This window comes from Asterias rubens, chromosome 22 (genome assembly GCF_902459465.1).
Source record: "Asterias rubens chromosome 22, eAstRub1.3, whole genome shotgun sequence".
Taxonomy (NCBI): domain Eukaryota; kingdom Metazoa; phylum Echinodermata; class Asteroidea; order Forcipulatida; family Asteriidae; genus Asterias; species Asterias rubens.
The window spans coordinates 4,940,559-4,959,685 of NC_047083.1; the positions used below are offsets into that span (position 1 = coordinate 4,940,559).

The 19,127-nt window shown below is 38.2% G+C and overlaps 1 protein-coding gene across 3 annotated transcripts; it reads left to right on the plus strand.

Moving 5' to 3' along the window:
* The first annotated feature begins 117 nt into the window (after positions 1 to 117).
* Positions 118 to 13,595, plus strand: LOC117305036 (RNA-binding protein 1-like). 3 transcript variants are annotated; one of them, XM_033789737.1, is made up of 5 exons: positions 118 to 160; positions 3,433 to 3,723; positions 4,409 to 4,678; positions 8,812 to 8,982; positions 10,563 to 13,595. In XM_033789737.1, exons 2-5 carry the CDS (start codon positions 3,470 to 3,472, stop codon positions 10,609 to 10,611), a joined length of 744 nt encoding a protein of 247 aa, XP_033645628.1. In that variant the 5' UTR covers positions 118 to 160; positions 3,433 to 3,469; the 3' UTR covers positions 10,612 to 13,595. The 3 variants fall into 3 exon arrangements, with proteins under 3 accessions (XP_033645628.1, XP_033645630.1, XP_033645629.1); XM_033789738.1 differs by lacking the exon at positions 118 to 160 and adding an exon at positions 269 to 287; XM_033789739.1 differs by lacking the exons at positions 8,812 to 8,982; positions 10,563 to 13,595 and adding an exon at positions 5,862 to 6,306.
* Positions 13,596 to 19,127: the final 5,532 nt, after the last annotated feature.

Consider the following 19,127-nt stretch of genomic DNA (forward strand, 5'->3'; position numbering starts at 1 on the left):
ACTACTTCAGCGCTGACCAAAGTCACGTGGGAAGTTTGGACGCGCACGCCGCTTGTAAAACATCTACGCATGTGCAGTACATGTACAAAATTACACGCTGTAAATTATTTTCATTTTCAGCATCGCGTGCGTGCAACGCGAGATGTGTTTGTGAGGAAGGGTAAGAATTCAACGTCTAATAATTCCTTTAAAATAACCTAAAAGCATACAAGTTTCTCCTTTTTTATTGTTCAGTTCTAGAAGGATGTTATCATGATGTGAGATTGTGTGCAAGAAAATACACAAATGTTAGAATTGGTGACCGTAGAGGTGGCAAATTATTCGTCCTGTCGCCCGTTTTTTGTGTTTTCATTTCTTCTCTCGTCAATTAAAGCGTGTGTATTATTGCCTGCTGTATTTTTTGTGTGGAGTTGCATTGTTTGTATACAAAATGATTTGAGTCAACTCGTACGCTGACAAATTCGTTTTCTTTTCTGACCAACTCGTACTCCAACCAACTCGTACCTTTGATTGGTATATATGCATATGTTTCAAGAAGTTTTTAATTAAGTAATTTTTATTCCGTTCCCGGTTTTCTTCATCGAAATTCCTGTTCCAAAATGAAAATGGGAGAAAAAAAATACAACCGCTCCGCACACTCTGCACACACATACACACGTGACACTGCTCTGACCATGCTGACCCCCAAACATTACACTCCCTGTCTATTGTTTATTCATTGTTGTACTTGCTAGTCACGTGTCTACAGAACTTGATTAAACATGAGAACTGGATGGAACCATGGAACTGAATTCTCAATTTTAACGAAATTGGGCCATTGTTGAGTGTGACCATGGTGTGACTGTGAAACCATGGAGGAAGAGTTTCCTCCACGGTGGAAGAGTTTCCTCCATGGTGAAACATTTGATTGAAATTGAATGAATGAAGTATATTGGGCAATAAACAAAGAGTGTATTGATTGAAATAAATAATTAACTCTTTAAAATATTCCTCCATGATCAGACATCAATCAAGAATGTTAAATTATACTTATAGTTGAAATTGGCAGACTGTGATTATTTTTTTTTACAATTTCAGCCAAGTGCCCTTTTCAAAATGAAAACGGCCTTGCCCTTGCCCACGAGATGAAATATCAGAGCTGGCTACCTGTAAATAGGCAGATCACACTATTTTTCAAAGTTCTGCCAATGCCTTCAAAGTTTGTCTCATATGATTTAGCTTGATAAAAGAAACAAAGAACTGAAAAGCAAATTGAAATCCGACATTCGATTCTCTTTTTATGCAAATTTTTGTTTATTGTTTAAAGCACCTGTTTTAACCATTTATGGGCAAAAAGTGGAAAATGCTTTCTTTTCAGTTTTTCCTGTAAGTTTTCATTGTTTTTTCTCAATTTTAAACCCTGTTAGTGTTTCTTTTCTTATAGTACACAGGTCAAACCTACTTGCAAAAGAGAAATGGAGGTTCTATTACATTGAATTTTTTTTTTTACGGTCACCAAAAATGGCACATTATCCAAAATTCCATAACGGGAAACCCCAAAATGTTCCAAAAATGACTAAGTCCAGCTAATTAAATATGCGTGAGGCTCTCCTGGGGTAACTAAAGTAGTTACAGCTATGAAACTTGGCACAATTCTTGTTTGTGTATAGACATTTTTTTTAAAGTGTATATTTCACAGTTTTACACGCCATTGTGCAAATTAGCCTAATTAATTATTCATTTTGTACGCAAAATTACCTAATTAAATATGCGTGAGACTCTCCTGGGATAACTAAAGCAGTTACAGCTATGAAACTTGGCACAATTCTTGTTTGTGAATAGACATTCATTTTAAAGTGTATATTTCAAAGTTTTACACGCCATTATGCAAATAAGCCTAATTAATTATTCATTTTGATTTGGCTACATGTCGTTTTTGGAGTAGTCCATTTAAGTTGGTACTGGTAGGCAAGTTGAGGTTGAGGGCAGAAAATATTGGTGGGAAATCACGTTTGTAGCTTTTGGTGGTCGAGTGCTCAATACGATATCTGATTGTCTCCAACAATGCTGTGGTCAGAATTCCATTCCAATGATCTGGTGAAAAGAAAAAAAAAAAAAAAAAAAATAATAAAAATAAATTACATTTTTTGTTTGGGGCATATTTTCTCTTTCCGTGACAGTTAAAAATAGTGAATGAAAGAGGCACATTCAAAAGGGTTAAATTCATTTTGTTAGGAATATGTAGCCACTTTCCATCACAGAGCTTTATCAATCCATAGAGCAATAAACTAGACTCCATGATCAATCTGAATCAAAACTTTGCAAAATGTAAACAAGCCGACAAACTATTCCCACGACCATACGGAGTACCAGCAATAAATGGAACAGCCTTGATCAAGACAATAGCGACATCCGATTGGTCAACCGCTTGATAAATGTGTCACGTGACATTTTTTTTAGACGTCACGTTCACTGTACACCCGCCCTGAATTACTCATTTCTCTTAACTTTCCGAACTGTACTCTCTGATTTTACACAACAAATCTACACAGAGGGTAATTTTATAACGATATTATTAAAATATATTATCTTGAAAATTGAGGAAAGTGTTTATTTCTTACCTGGAACGCTGTATTCCGTAAGCAACAGGTCAATTTCGTCTGATGTCCAGCCACAGATATGTTCAACTTCGCACGCGAACGCTTGGTTATTGAACTCAACTGCTGCCGGAGGCTCTGAATTGACAAAACATGTATGTCCTATTTTAGAGCGCTATTACTGAGTGCAACGGATAACGAAATTCAACAATCTGCACATCATAACAAACTTTAGAATGTCTATTTTCATATTCTAATATCGAAGTATTCATATTTGAGATATATAGGGAAAAAACGGGTTGCTTACCTGCTCGCCGTTTCCCGCTTCTACTGGCCGCCATTTTGGAAATTTCGAGAACGTACGCATCAAGAGTAGAGTTTCCCCATCCTAAAAATAGCTTCACAGGGTCCCTACGTCACCGACTCACTCCGGAATCGTCCATTATAGAAGAGAATAGGGGGGGATTAAGCTGCGAGGTGGTATTTTTTCCCCTCCCACGCGCCGTCGCTGCGCGCCGGACCGACAAACTAAGTAACCCAAAACTACTGTAAAATCTATATTTCTTGACCAATTTGGATCAAATGAGCAGACAAACACAGGGGAAGTCTATATTTTTTAGTAATGTAATTGTTTTCTTTATTGAATTATCCAATTCTCCCTTAAATGACTTTGATCTGTACCAATCTTTTCACATTCGACCGTGCCGACCGTTGTACGTGTGAGAATATGCATGGTCGGCTGAAATGTTTACGTGCAGAGTGATCTGCCCACTGTAAACCAAACTCTATTCTCGTTTAGTGCCCCCCCTTTCCTAACGTAACATAATAAAACATGTTAAAATTCAATTTATTTCAGCAATACATCTCTAACCTACAACAAATAGTTTGCTACGATGTCTCGCTACCAGAGCTCAGACCGTGGAGGTGGTGGTGGTGGAGGCGGGGGTAGTCGAAGTGGAGACCCAGATTGCAAAGTATACGTCGGTAACCTCGGCTCGTCAGCGGGAAGGAGGGAGCTTGAGAGTGCATTCAATGGCTACGGGTCGTTGAGGAACGTCTGGGTGGCCAGAAACCCTCCAGGTTTTGCCTTCATCGAGTTTGACGATCCGCGTGATGCTCAGGATGCAGTGAAAGGAATGTATAGAAAGTAAGATTTTACGAGGGGTCTTGTCATTCAACACTTTTTTGTAAAAGCATAATTTTTGTTCGCGTTTTGCAAACGCTTAAGTTTAATGGCAGTAGCAAATCTTGTATTCAGTTTTGTTTTCTTTAATAAGTTTTATTTTCTTTAAATAAGTTGAATGGCCTTTTGACTGTTCTTTTTCTGACTTTTTGATACTCCTTAGCATTTAGCTGCTCATGTTATGGCGCCATACAATAAGTTGAATGGCCTTTCGACTGTTCTTTCTCTGTGACATTTGATACTCTGTATCATTAGCTGTGTCTCAGATCAATGCGCAGTGGACAATATTTTTTACTTATTCTGGGGGAAATATGTGCTGGGCGACACAGTGTGTTTCTAGCTCAGAGTGCTTGGCATCAATTTTGAGTCCTTGGCCAGGCCTGTGTACTTCGTTTTTGAAAGGGCAAGGGCACTAAGGCATTTTCTCTTTGGTAAAGGGCCTGCTAAGAGAAAATTGTAAAGTTCTACCGAGGCATTTCAAAGGGCACAAAGGCAATGACCAGGAGTCATTGAGGCAATCGCCTTAGTTGCCTCTGTGAAGTACCAGGCCTGCTGGGTAATCCTGCCTAGCACAGCCCACTGTGGCTTCAACATGGCCCCTGAGTAAAAAGATAATTGCTGACACCTCGCTTGTTTGATTGTTTTACAGGAGAATATGCGGAAGAGATGTAACAGTCGAGATGTCCAACGGAGAGAAACGCCAGAGGCGAAGCTTCGGCGGTGGTGGCGGGGGCAGACCGCCCCCACGACGGGCCAGCCGAAATGACAAATGCTACTCTTGCAGCGACTACGGCCACTTTGCCCGCGACTGCCCCAATAGAGGGAGTGGAGGCGGGGATGGCGGGTACGGAGGGCGTCGCTACGGAGGTGGAGGTGGTGGTTGGGGCGGTTCTCGCGACCGCGATAATCGCAGATCAAGGTGAGTGTAGGTCGTAGGATAACAAAGTTTGCGCCTTGAGCATCAATGTTATTACTATTGTTATCAAATGATAACAGGAATATTGTCTAGTTCGCGGTAACACCATGTCTGTGTCTACTTGCCAAGTAGATTTTGTTCTTTAGAGATTGCTAGAGCAAGCCAGTCAAAACTTTGAGACCAAATAAGAACTCGCTCCATGGTAGTGAAGTTAATAACAATCCACTATTTATAAGCTAAAGTAGCAGTTAAAAAGCTGGACAGTTCTTTTCAGAACTTAGAAGTCTCCTGGATTTTGAAAATCTACTTCGCAGTGGTAGAATATCAAGCAAGTAGATACACACACGTGGTCTAACCGCAGCCACCACTGAATGGAACTTGATTCTTGTTTTGTGTTTGTTTGTTTGTTTTAATAAAATTTTGCACAGAAAGATCAACACAGCCTTGTGATCCTGGTCTGGAATTTCATCTTTGAGAGGGCAAGGGCATTTACATTTTGTTAACAGCATTTCCATTGGAAAAGCTTAAAGTCAGTGGAAACTTTTGAAGGGACACCAAGGCCATGACCAGGGCATCGATTGCTGCCCAGAGACGAAGACCCCCATTAAATTCCAGGCCTGGATCCTTATGTGCTCTGCTGTTGGGAATGTGTTTCTGATTTAAATAGTAACATATCTGTTTTTACCAGGAGTGCTTATTTTCTGTTTTTACCAGGGGTGCTTATTTTTGCACTCGTGTTAAATGTTTTAAAATAGAAAGAAATTTCACATGAACATTACAAGTTTTCAATGCTTTCCTGTTGAATTTCAAGACAGAGTATAGAATGTTGAAAAGGTTTGCCAAAATAAATAACGGAACCACATTGCTATAAAGCTGTCTGTTGGAAATACAAATTTAATTGTATGGTGCCTTTTTGAGACCATCCCAATTTCAACAAAAACCATCTCTTAAAGCGATTAAACCTTTTCCCAACTCTTGAATCTTAACACAGTTTCTAATGGACCTTGCATTTTGTCATCTCGTAAGATTTTTATGAAAATGAGATGATCACAGCAAAAGGCAAAATAGGGGATAATTGTTGGTTAGTTAGAACAGCTTTTGCAATTAAAAGATCATCCCCTTTTATTGATCATGAAACTTTCTAGTTTACGATAACTGTTTTTGTTTGCACTCAAACTTTTTACAGGGTGTCTTTACTCAGTCGCACTTCTGCCATTCATGTGCTTTGCATGTGATGATCATGTGATCAGTTTCTCAGTTTGGCTCCTCTTCCAACGTCTAGTTTAAAAGACACGGCCATCCTTCTCTCGCCTGCCCCCCCTCCTCCCACACCTCATCCGGGGGGGTTGCTCAAATTTTCACGCCCTCCCTCTGCGACCCTCCGAAAAAGATTTCACCATCGTTTTTGACATAGGAGTATTCAAAGAGAGAGATAAATCATATGCCACACTCCAGAGAAAACTTCTCTTCTTTCGGGTTTGGAAGCGTCCGATTCAATTGCGTCAATTTGCCTCAAAGATTGAGAGCGTCTTTTACGAGAGAGATATTTGTTGCTTCTCTATGTCAGAGCTGCTCCTCCAGTCTCTCGGTTGAGATAATCGCCATTTTGTTGCGCACATTTCTTCTCAATGGCTAAGTAAGAGGGGTCTGTTTTATCAATATTTTTTTGTTTTCTTTTTTCTATTTTTTTTTTATATAAACATGGAATTTACTTTTTTTAGAGTGGAGTGCTAATCATCGGAAGCAGTTGACGGAAAGTGGGATTTATTTAAAAAACCATCTAGCTTTGATCAGTATTTACTTCTGAAATTTCACTTACGAATAATTTTAATGTATGAAGTCAGTCATATCTGTTTACTGTGCTAATTTGTGCCAAATGAAATGGTAAACAAACAAATTGTATTACATTCTCAAGTCAGAAAATGTCATGCATTCAGTGGATTTCGACCCAACTTCATGGCACTGTTTATCACAGAATTCTGCGCATACAGCTACTAACTTCAAAATCACTGAATTCTATAGTGCAGAATGATGCATTAAAGACAGTGGACACTATTGGTAATTGTCAAAGACTAAATAACAAACCTGTGAAAATTTGAGCTCAATCGGTCATCGAAGTTTCGAGATAATAATGAAAGAAAAATAACCCTTGTCACACGAAGTTGTGTGCGTTTAGATGGTTGATTTCGAGACCTCAAGTTCTAAATCTGATGTCTCGAAATCAAATTCGTGGAAAATTACTTCTTTCTCAAAAACTATGGCACTTCAGAGGAGGCCGTTTCTCACAATGTTTTATACCATCAACCTCTCCCCATTACTCGCCACCAAGAAAGGTTTTATGCCAATATTTATTTTGAGTAATTACCAATAGTATCCACTGCCTTTAAGCCCGGTTCATACTTCCTGCAAATGCGAAGCACACTTTGTTTAAGCAAACATCAGTACGCGCTCCGTTTCCAATTTTGCCTATAAGAAATTCGCTTTGTACAAAGCGTTCGCAGGATGTATGAATCAGGCAAACAAAATCAAGCCATGAAATGAAGATGGGCCTAGATCTGTGGGTTTTTTTTCTTCTTCTTTTCTATAGTTCAGTGGAAATTTGTACGCATCTTTTGTAAAAGCAGATGACAATATTTGAGAAGAACTTATTATAATACGGGGGAAAATGCACCTGTAAATATGAATGATCAAAGCTAGATTCAACGTAGTGACACTTTTTTAGTTCATTTAATAGATTTAATATATACAGATTGTGGTCAGTCTTGGTTAAAGAGTCTGGGTACCTCTTGTATGATACAAAACACAATGTCCACAGCTGGACATTAAACTTACATGGTTTAAGGACAATGATGGTAGAAAGCTTCTTTTAATTTAAAATGTTACTTGCTGAGGTGCAAAGAGAAATTTTGTCTCGGGAGAGGAACATTTACAGCATTACAGCATTACGAAACTTCCTTGAAAACATTACTTTGTGATTTTCACTTTTTCCTCTTCAAAATTTGATAACTAATGACGCTGAAAACTAAGGAGGTAACTTGCATTGCCTACATCACTTCATTCACAGAGAGTAGGATTCATGTCATGGCCAAAATCTTGATCTACGAATGGTACCATAACCCTTAAACTAGCCTCATACAGAACCTGACCAGGCAGTAGGATTTTATTAAAGACCGTGGACACTATTGGTAATTACTCAAAATAATTATAAGCATAAAACCTCACTTGGTACTAATGGGGAGAGGTTGATGGTATAAAACATTGTGAGAAACGGCTCCCTCTGAAGTGGAGTAGTTTTTGAGAAAAAAAATAATTTTCCCAGGTAATTTCATTTCAAGACCTTTCATTTAGAATTTGAGGTCTTGAAATCAAGCATCTGAAAGCACACAACTTTGTGTGACAAGGGTGTTTTTTCTGTCATTATTATCTCGCATCTTCGACAACCAATTGAGCTCAAATTGTCACAGGTTTGATATTGTATGCATATGTTGAGATACACCAAGTGAAAAGACTGGTCTTTGACATTTACCAATAGTGTCTACTGCCTTTAAAGTTTCTCTAAAGATTTGTTGGATTTCATTGACATTATCTGCATAAGAGAAAAAAACTTCATATTTTCAAGTTTGATAATTTTTTGTTACAGCAAAACGATACTGTATTTGGAATTTTATTCAAAGGTGTTTTCTTTTAAAGGGAAGATACACGTTTGGTAATTACTCGAAACAAATATTAACTTAAAAACTGACAACGTAACGTGCATTGGAGAGCTGTTGGTATTACAAAACATTGTGGGAAACGACTCCCTCTGAAATAGCGTAGTTTTTGAGAAAGAGGTAATTTCTCACTAAAATAATAAAAGACTTCTAGCTATGAGTCTTTTATTCCTATCTGAAAGCACACAAATTCTTCCAACAAGGGTGTTTTTTCTTTCATCATTTTCTCGCAACTTCGATGACCGATTGAGCCCAAATTTTCACAGGTTTGTTATTTTATGCTTATGATGGAATGCACCAAGTGAGAACACTGGTCTTTGACAATTACCAAACGTGTACAGTGCCCAATGTTGAAACAAATATTGAGTACAAAGAATTGGTTTGTTGCTCATGTTATGGTTCTGGTTTTGTTTTCTGATTAAATAGGAGTAACTCCAGGAGTCGCAGCCGTGGGCGAAGTCGCAGCCGTAGCCGCGGACGAAGCCGCAGTCGCAGCCATAGAAGCCGCAGTCGTAGCCATAGCCGTGGACACAGCCGTAGTGTCTCTCCACCACGTAGACACAAGAGCCACAGCAAGTCTCGTAGCCGTAGCCGAAGGTAAAAAATATCTCCAACTAACTCTAACCTAGACCCATAAACCCCCGTCCTTACAAAACATAATTTGTTTGACTCTTTTTTACAAGTGCTTTACATGGGATCAGGCATACCACCATAATCAGCGTCCAACAGTTTGGGTGTTGATTTACTGTATGGTGTTGGGCTGAAGACTTGTGAGTGGTAAACTGACAATAGTTTACATGGGATCAGGCATACCACCGTAATCAGCGTCCAACAGTTTGGGTGTTGATTTACCGTGTGGTGTTGGGCTGAGGACTGCACTAGTAAACTGACAATAGTTTACATGGGATCAGGCATACCACCGTAATCAGCGTCCAACAGTTTGGGTGTTGATTTACTGTGTGGTGTTGGGCTGAGGACTGCACTAGTAAACTGATAATGTCTTACATCAGATTATAAAGTTCAAGCTTTGAGTGTGGAAGGATATGTTGACAAATTACAAGTAATTCCCTTTTAGAAAATAAATAACATACAGTTTGCAAGAATAAGAAGTAACTTACGGTTACAACAATGGGCCGAATAAATAAAAACTGGCAATTATCAAGTTACTGTTACTATTACTTGTACTTTTACAAGCTACTGTACGAGGAGCGTGAGATTTTACTTACACAACAGTGTTGCATATATGGCTCGGTATCGGGTCAGTATTAAAGGGTTATTTTTCCCTTGGCCTATTGATCCAACTATAAATGTTACTTATAAATTTGTTGTGTACTTTAATTGCTCTAAAAGTACCAATCTCTGGCGCGGAGAGGCTGGCTGTTTCCTCATCATAGCCACTGCCGCCATCAAAAACTCGACTAAGTGGAAACTGCCCCGCCTGCATTTCAGTTAAGCGCTATTGAGTAGCGAGCCCATGCCTCTATTGTTATACTCCTGAATACCCCGCTATTGTGTATTTTTCTGACCATTTATCAATCCGTTCAAGTAAATGGTGTTTTTCCAGAAAAAGGTTATTTATAGAGATTTGAGCAAATTCTCATGCCTGATCTTAAACTTATCGAAATTTGTTAATGCTGGCCTTTATACGGCCCAGTATTTTGTGAAACTATCAGGTAATAGTAAAATGTCGGTTTTATTTATATCTCAAAAAGAAGAGTCACTCAATCATTGCTTTTACCTACTAGTTTGACCAATTACTAGCACTATTAAGGCTTACTTTTATTTTTAAGGATTTAAGTAAAAGGCTAGTAAAAGCAAATGCTAGTTTTTATTTATTCGGCCCAAGGTGCTAAAATTGCTTTTGTAGAAAGGTTGACTCTGAAAAGAGCTGACGCCGAGACCACACCTGCTCTTTTCAGAGCCAACACTCCTACAACATGTACAATAGAGAATTGATACATGGTTGTACTTGCCTTTTGTTATTTTTTAGTTCGTAATTTTCACACCAAGCAAAGCTTCAAACACCTTATAAAAAAGTAGACAAATATTTGAGAAAGAGTCTGCTAGGGTCGAAACGTCAGGTCATTAATTTTTTTTTGCAAGATATTTTCTCAGAATATTCTTTTCATAACCTTTCTAAATTCAATGTTTTCCTTTTTTTTTTTTCAATTTCACAGCCATTCTCGTTCTCATCACCGAAGGAGTTCCTCCAACGAGAGAGAATAGTTTCATCATTTTACCCAGAATGCCCTTCAGTCCAGCTGTATAGACTGTCAGAGAAATACATGCTATTTCTGAAGAAAAAAAAAAGAAAAACAAAAAGAAGAAAAAAATTGAAAAAGAAATTGTGAAGCATATCACATCATGTTAGAAGCAGCAGTCTAACTTAATCTTTAAGACTAAAATGGTCAAGGGACCAATTCTTGTGATCTGCTAAGCATGTTTTACAGACTACCAGGTGAATGTATGCGTTTCATATTCATCGGCTGGTTACCATTGTAAGTTTTGGATTCGCTAAGCATAACTGACAATCTACCAACTTATTGCATGAATTTTTGTATTGTTAAAAAAAATTGTCAATATATCGTCTGAAGAATCCACAATTTAAGCAAGAGTTGATTTGTGTTCACTTGTGTATTTGTCATATTTCTTGTTACCTAGGCGTTCTTGGCTTACACATCTTACATATAAATTGGGGTAGTTTCATAAAAGCTGTTAAGCAGAAAATGCAACTGAGTAAATATTTTCGCTAAGCTAAACAAAATTAGGGTGGCACCGGTTGTAACAAATATTAACTTTATAGAATGTTAGCTGGTAGCCTGTTTCTGCTTAGCAGTATTTACTGATGCTTATGAACATTTTGCGCCTAGGCTTTATGAAACTTGGCCCAGGGCTTAGCCTGTAAGCGCTCTGGAGGATGTTACAGAAAAGCAGAGTTATAAAGCGTAGACACGTCTGAAATTATTACACCACTTTGCTCGTTTTCCATTGTAATTAGGCATGATGTTCTTCCTATGGTAATCTGAATTGTTTGTTTACACGCATTGCTATTTTTACCATGTTTTATTATGGTTTGACACTCAAAAGTCTCAACATGATTATTTTTTAGATGTGCACTCTGCAAAAAACACCTCAGCGACGAAATAAAAGGTTTGAAAAAATAACCCAGCCGTTAGTCTTAAAAAACGGATTATCCACAAAGAAGGGGGCCTCCTCCTTCCTTTTTGTAGAAAGGGAGGACGCTAAACATGTTTTTTTTTTGGAGGGGGGGGGGGGCATTCGGTATCCCATACCCAACATGGCATCCTACCGTTCTATATCCAGCTTGGTGTCCCATCCAAAAAGGCGTCACATATCCAACATTGCGACCCATATCCAAAATAATGGTGTCCAATATCAACATGATGTGTTAAATACTGTACATATCCACATGGTGCGATATGGACCATGCAATAATATTATGGTCTCATATTCACTGCTGCTGTTATGGATCCACCAATCGGGGCTCACTTTTAAAGAGCTGCTTAAGCTGAGAATACTAGTGCTTACAAATTTACTGCTTAGCAAAAGAAGCCGGAAACCAGTCGATGAATAAACATGTGACATGCCATTTTGGCTGGTAACCTTATTCTGATAGCACAATTTTGTTCTACGCATTTACAATGTAAGCAACTTATTTCCACTAAGAAGCGCTGGTAATTTTCGGTCCCAAAACTTGGATGAAAGTTTGGTTCAAGTTTGCTTGAATTTATCAAAGATGCATGTTGGTTGAACTAAACGGGATACAGCTAGGTTTCAAATGTTCCTTAAATTTCAGTATCATGTCTGTGTAATGAAGTAGCTTAGAGTTATCGCATCTTGGGTGTGTTTTGAGTTGTCCACAAGTTCCATTTGACAGTAGCAAAAGAATGTTATAACATGTAAAGGTTTTATAATCAAAAGCCCAGAATTTCAATAGTGGAAAATCATGCACTATGGGTCTGTTATGCTAAATTTAATGTCAAACTTTACCATTGATTTAATTTTTACTAAGAAGCTAAATTTACCACTGGTTTACCTGATGCGCTCTTAAAAGTAGCCACTGAAAAGAAATGAAAATAAAATTGTTAAATATATTGAGCATTTTTAAGTGAATACATGTGTACAGTTCAGAGCACTCCTTTTTATTTGTTGAGATGTAATGCTTTTTCTTTTCTGCGAAGAAATTAATTTTGGGTATTTTTGCTCCAAGTTTTTAAAAAGTAACATGGTCAGTGATTTTTGATATAGGAGGGGCCTAATGATTGCTTATTTCTTCAGTCACATTTATTGATGTATTGTATGTAGTACATTTGTCAGTGGCAGACATTGCCTGTATAAATTGCAGACTGCCAAATTTTATTGAGCTGAGTAAGCACAACAAGTATTTGCTAAGCATAACAAAAATTAAGGTTACCAGCCAAAGAACTTTCACTTGCACTCGGTATGTGACTGGTATCCTGTTGATAATTGCTTAGCAGAAAAATGTACGTGTAAAGCCAAATTATTTTGAAATTTAGGCTTGATGATCGATCACACTTGATTTACAATCGTCCAAAAAGAAAAAAATTATGTCGTCATTTTGAGCGCGCGGCACCAACAGCGAGAGGTAAAAGAAGGTTTCTCATTGGCCCATCACGTTTATTTTCCCTTTTTTTCTTCGTCGTTTTTACCTTAAAGATTACAGGGTGATGATGATGTCACTGATTAAAGCCGGTTCATACTTGCTGCGGATGCGTAGCGAATTTTGGTGACATAATAATCTGTATGCGCTCCCCTCCAAACTGTGACGCAAGTTAATTCTCTTTGCACCAAGCATTTGCAAGCAGCATGAACCGGGCTTAACGGTCCATAAAAAGTGTGTTTCATTCAACCTAGAGAAAGTTTGAATCAGTACCTACATGTACCCCAGATTTTTTATCAAGGTAGGAATAAAAATCATAAAAAATAAACACAAATTGTTATTATTTTTTTTTTAGCAGAGTTCTCACACAATTTTGTTTTGGGAAAATGTTTTATTTTATTTATTTGTTTTTTGTTATGTTAAGTTTTCTTTGCATACACTGCTTTATAACTCTTTCTACCTTATGCTCTATATGTGTTAAGTATGTGCATTATTTTTAAAATTGTTGTGACATTGTTACATTACTGTTAGAAAATAAATGATTAGTTTTTGTGACGGGTTACAGATGTGTCTTGAGTTCAACACCGATTTGTAATTGTAGCAATATCTAGGTTGGGTTTTGCATTTAATTTTTTCACAAATGGAAGATGACATTGTAGCATGTCACACACTTACATGTTTGTTCGGATAAGAGATGTAACTCCTCCCAATGAATATCTCATTTAAAGCCATTGGACACTTTCTGAACAGAACAGAAATTAACTTACAGGGTTTACAGAAGGTAATGGTGAAAGACTTCCCTTGAAACATGATTCCATGAAATGCTTTACTTTTTGAGAAAACATTAAAACAATTATCAATTCTCGATATAGAGAATATCGGAACACATGTCATGACGCGGTGAAACGTGCAGAAACAAGGGTGGGTTTTCCCGTTATTTTCTCCCGATTCCGATGACCGATTGAGCCTAAATTTTCACAGGTTTGTTATTTTATATATAAGTTGTGATACACAATGTGTGGGCCTTTGCACAATGCTGTTTACCGATGTTGTGTGTTTGCTTTAATTAGCAATGACTTTGAGAGATTTCCCATTCAGAGACAAAAAATCATGTTTGCATTTCAATTTATTTAAAGACACTAGACACCTTTGGTATTATTGTCAAAGACCAGTTTTCTCACTTGGTGTTTCTCAACATATGCACAAAATGACAAATCTGTGAAAATTTGAACTCAATTGGTCGTCAAAAATGCGAGATAATAATGGACTAAAAAGAACGCCCTTGTCACACGAGGTTGTGTGCTTTCATGCTTGATTTTGAGACCCCGCGTGAGGTCTCAAAATCAGTTCAAATATTTTACTGAGAAAAACAGTGTTCAACAGCTCCATTCCTTGTTACCGAAAAGCTTTTTATGCTAACAATTATTTTCAGTAATTACCAAGCAGGTCTAGGTGAGGCCCTCCCTCTTTCCCCTCCCCCGGGCCTTGAATATTCTGTCTGTGATAGTTGGAAACTCGATTGGAGTAGCCTCCATCCCAGGTCTGCCCCTCTAAGTTTCGTTCCCTGGGTAACCCTTACTTAAAATCCAAAATTTGTAGACCCCCCCCCCCTCAAACATAAAGTGACATCATTGACTAATCCTACCTCCATGGTGATATCTAAGACTTTGAAACTAAAGTAAGACTAGCTGTAACAAGTCACACAATTTTGTAATTTTCAAGTTACCTTTTAATAATTTAATCTCTCTTTGATATAGAATTTGTTGCTACTACATGTACACACCTATAATTAAACAACACCAGCTACAACTCCAAACAACTGTTCATTAGTAATGAATAAAATAACTTTTATGTTGTACTGATTTCAAAAAATAACTTCATACTCTTTCATTTAATATACATAAGTAATACTCTTCCAAAATAATCATGTACATTTCAGACAAATCTAAAGGATTTTTTTTACATATAATTCCAGCTTTCTAGACCACAGCTAATCCTCACCCAAATTTCAATGGGCGACTTAGGAACACTAGGTGGCAGCAGACTTAAGCCCTTCCTGCAAAGGCATCACAAATTCGCAACGAATAATTTGCAGCAATCGAGCTGTGTTCAACTCTCTTGCAAATATCGCAGCGTAAACAGAGTTGTGACGTCAAATTCGCTTCGCATGAAGAATGAACCTGGCTTTACCAGGTATGTCTCCATGTTTACTAGGTCTGAGCATGCGCTTTACCTAGAACAATGGATTTTCATGGTAATTAACCCACAGCCACCTAGTGTCCTAAACGTCCCCCATTCAAAGCTGAAGATAATACTTTTAATGTACCTCTTTTCTCTCTGAAAAAAAAACATGCAAATGCTTTGCTGAATTGCAAGACATCTCCAGCAATAAGCCATTTGTGAGTTAGATTTGAATAATGTCTGGTAAAATGACTTGCTTAGCAAAAGTTACCGTTACATTTGAATACCTCACACTATGGAGACAGTTACCATGTCACATGATTTGGGGCAGGCCCTTTTTATGGCTACCTCAAGATTGTGCCATATACATCCATTCAGAATTGTGTAGGATGGGTTCATAGAGTTATATATAAGAACTAGAGGGCGCACTGGCCTATCTACGCGCTCTGGTACGCGCGCAGGCGGCCATTTTCTAAGTTGACAAAACTGGCATCTCACAGCGTGTGTTTGTGGGGCCATTTTGTAAGTTGAACAAACAGCATCGCGTTCAATAAAAAAAACTCAAACGTGTATTTCATATTGAACGCGCGCGTGCAGAATGACGTGCTTGTCATCTTGCGGTCCCGTGGCGTCTGTGCACGAAGCATCACTCGTGCGCCCTCTAGTTCTTATATATAACTCTATGGATGGGTTTCACCGTCTCTTACGTATCTACGCAAAAGCTTGCCCAAATCATGTGACATAGCAATCGTACAACTCTATAGTCCGAGGAATTCAAACTTAAGAGGTGACTTTCAAGCACTTCATTGTACCAGACAACATATAAGTTTGACACGCAAATGGCTTATTACATGCTAATGTGACACACTTTATGTTCTACATATTCATAGATTTTAATTTATTTATAATGATTAATACCTTTATAAACTGATCCATTACACTCAGACCACCATAGTAACTGTTACCATAGCAACTGCCTCCCAAAAGTACAATTCAGTAAAAGAAGCTCATGGAATTGTTGTGGAGCGCCAAATTCAAACTCCGTGTTTCTGATCAGCAGAGTGTGGGTTCGAGTCCCATTCATGACACTTGTGTCCCCAATTGCAAGCAAGACACTTAACCATTGCCTCGCCCTTCGGATGCGACGTAAACGGTTGGTCCCTAGTGTTGTGTAACGCACGGAAAAGAAGCAAGTGCACTTGATCGAACAGAGAAGGAGCTCACCCGGTGTCCTGGTTTGATTGGCTGCATTTTGCGCCACAGCACCTTGTAAACCATTACGTGCTATGTAAAAGGAGTAGGTCTCAGAATGTAGTCACATTACCTTGCAGGAAATACTGTATGTTAAAGCGCCTTGAGCATAACTGAGTCGCGGATATGCGCACTACATAAGAAGCCAATTATTGTTTTATTAACAAATGCCAGGTTTTATACATGGAGGTGTGCACCGCATTGCGTCAAAATCAGCACGCCATCATGGCTACAAATGCTGCTTAGACTCAGATGCACCCTGAACCCTTTGCTTGCTGATCATGCTCTTGGGGACAGGGCATGGTTGTTGGTTATTCAGGTTCGGAGCTTACTGGATACATTAAGTCAGAAGTGTCATGGCCGAGCGGTTAAGAGCACCGAATTCAAACTCTGGTGTTTCTGATCAGCAAAGTGTGGGTTCGAATCCCCAGCCGTGACACTTGTGTCCTTAAGCAAGACCCTTCACCATTGCTTCGTCCTTTGGATGGGACGTTAAGCTGTTGGTCCCATGTGTTATGTAACACATGTAAAAGAACCCAGTGCACTTATCGAAAAGAGAAGGGGTTCGCCCCGGTGTTCCTGGTCCGATCGGCAGCAAATTGCGCCACAGCACCTTGTCAAACATTACATGGTGCTATCAGAATTAGGTCTCATAATTCAAACGTAGTCCCACATCTTGCAGGAAATACTGTATGTTACAACGCCAGGAGCGTCACTGAGTGACGGACATGTGCGCTATATAAGAAGCCACAATTATTATTATTATTATTTCTAGCACACACCATTCCAAATGTTCTTAAACTTGCATTTTGAAATCTAGAAAGAGTTCAACAGAACTTTGAAAGAGCACTTATATTGTTACTTTACAAGTAAAATTTCAACCAGGATTTTATTTCATCCAGTAACACAAAGTTGGACATTTTAGGTTCAAACTGCAAATAAAAGCAGTCACTGAAGAGGTATTGATTTGAGGTAGGTACATTAAGTCCAGGATTCCAACACTTTCTATAATTGATATTTTCTTACACTGGTGTTTAAACTTAAGTAGGAAATCAAATACTGAGCGATTCAGCAACTTTGAAGTTGATTTAAAATGATGAAACTAAGGTGAGGCGATAATTTTCTGTTAAGAATCATTTGTACAGTAACCATTTAAAAAGTGTTACCTTTATGCATAACTAGGTTAGGCTGTTTCTGAATTGGCGGCTACAGCATGGTTTTTGCTGTTGCTAAGTGTGTGTCTAAGGGCATCCTATACTTCAACACACGATGACATGGAAATCTAGCCGTAGCCGTAGCATGTAGCCGCTGATTTAGACACTGCCTTATTCTTTGAAGTTTACCCACAACCTGTAAAATTTATTTTAGTTTTTAAGTTTAAATCAAAGTAATGCACACTCGAGTTTAACATGTTTAATGTACAAAGGGATATGGGAGAAACTATTTCTTTATTCTTACTGTATGTTAAGTCAAACTGCAGCAGTTAAATTTAAAATTAGATGAAATCTTTTCTTAAGTTAGTGTTTAAATTAAAATAATAAGTGCTTTATACTATTATATTTGTTACTGTTTAATTTTAAGAAAGCATATTAAAATAAGGTTGGTTCAGATAAAAGAACAATGTTTAAAAAGGTTGGACTGTTAAAATACTTCTTGGCTGGCATCTTTCAACTTTGCCTACATAAAAAATTGTAGGAAAGCATGGGGTTGGTCCCCTTTACTAATAATGGGTTAACAAAACCTAGGAAGAATTAACACAATTTATTGTGATGTGATAAAACAATATCCTTGGTGTTTCGACCAAGATAATTTGTACATTTTTTTTTCGTTTGAAAAGAGCATTCAGTGCTTTAGTACTGTTAAAACCCCATACTGATACGGTGGTTTCAAAACTTGTGAAAGTGGAAACACCAGGGGGGGTCTAAATAGAACCCCTGGTATAGTCCTAACTTAGGATTAGTCCTAGGACTCTTAAGGAGTTATTAAAAACTAGTCCTTAGTTCATGTAGTAAGAGGTAGGACTAGTCATGACTTTTTGTGAAATCCACCCCAGAAGACGCAAACGAATAAAACCGAGTTGTTTATTGAAAACACATTGGGTGCGTTCACTTAGCTTCCTTGGGTCCACCCGGGTCTGCCCCCAGTGCGTTCCAATAGCTTTAACGTCATTACAGGGGCTCACCCAGGTCAGCCCCAAGTGCCCTGCTTGTGGAGTGGGTCACTTGGAGGCTTGCACCAGGTGCATGACGTCACCACGAGAGGGTGAATGATTGTTTGATTAGCTCTTGTCAGGGGCTCACCCGAGGAAGCACAGCGGGGTCGACACAGGGAAGCTAATCGAACACACCCATTGGCACAGTCTCTTTTAATGCCATTGTTAACCCTTTTCGGATGTTATTTATCAGGAAGGAAGTTGCCAATTATTGTTGCATATTCTTGCATTTAAATTTACACAACAAATATTTTGAAAGTTTTCACCCCTGTTGACCTGTTTCACCATACTGATATTTTCAACAAAATACTCATTTAGCTTGATCACATCACAGTTATTTCTCAGATGCACTGTATAATTTAACTGTATTAAATTTAATATTTCAGCATTTATTCTAAGGCATGAAAACCATTTTTCTGACTTGTAAGCGGCCTTACTAAAAAGACACAAGGTTTC

Coding starts and splice junctions, on each gene's coding strand:
- LOC117305036 (XM_033789737.1), top strand. CDS start 3,470: ATGTCTCGCTACCAGAGCTCAGACCGTGGAGGTGGTGGTGGTGGAGGC. Junction 3,724..4,408: donor GTGAAAGGAATGTATAGAAA/GTAAGATTTTAC, acceptor ATTGTTTTACAG/GAGAATATGCGGAAGAGATG. Junction 4,679..8,811: donor CGCGATAATCGCAGATCAAG/GTGAGTGTAGGT, acceptor CTGATTAAATAG/GAGTAACTCCAGGAGTCGCA.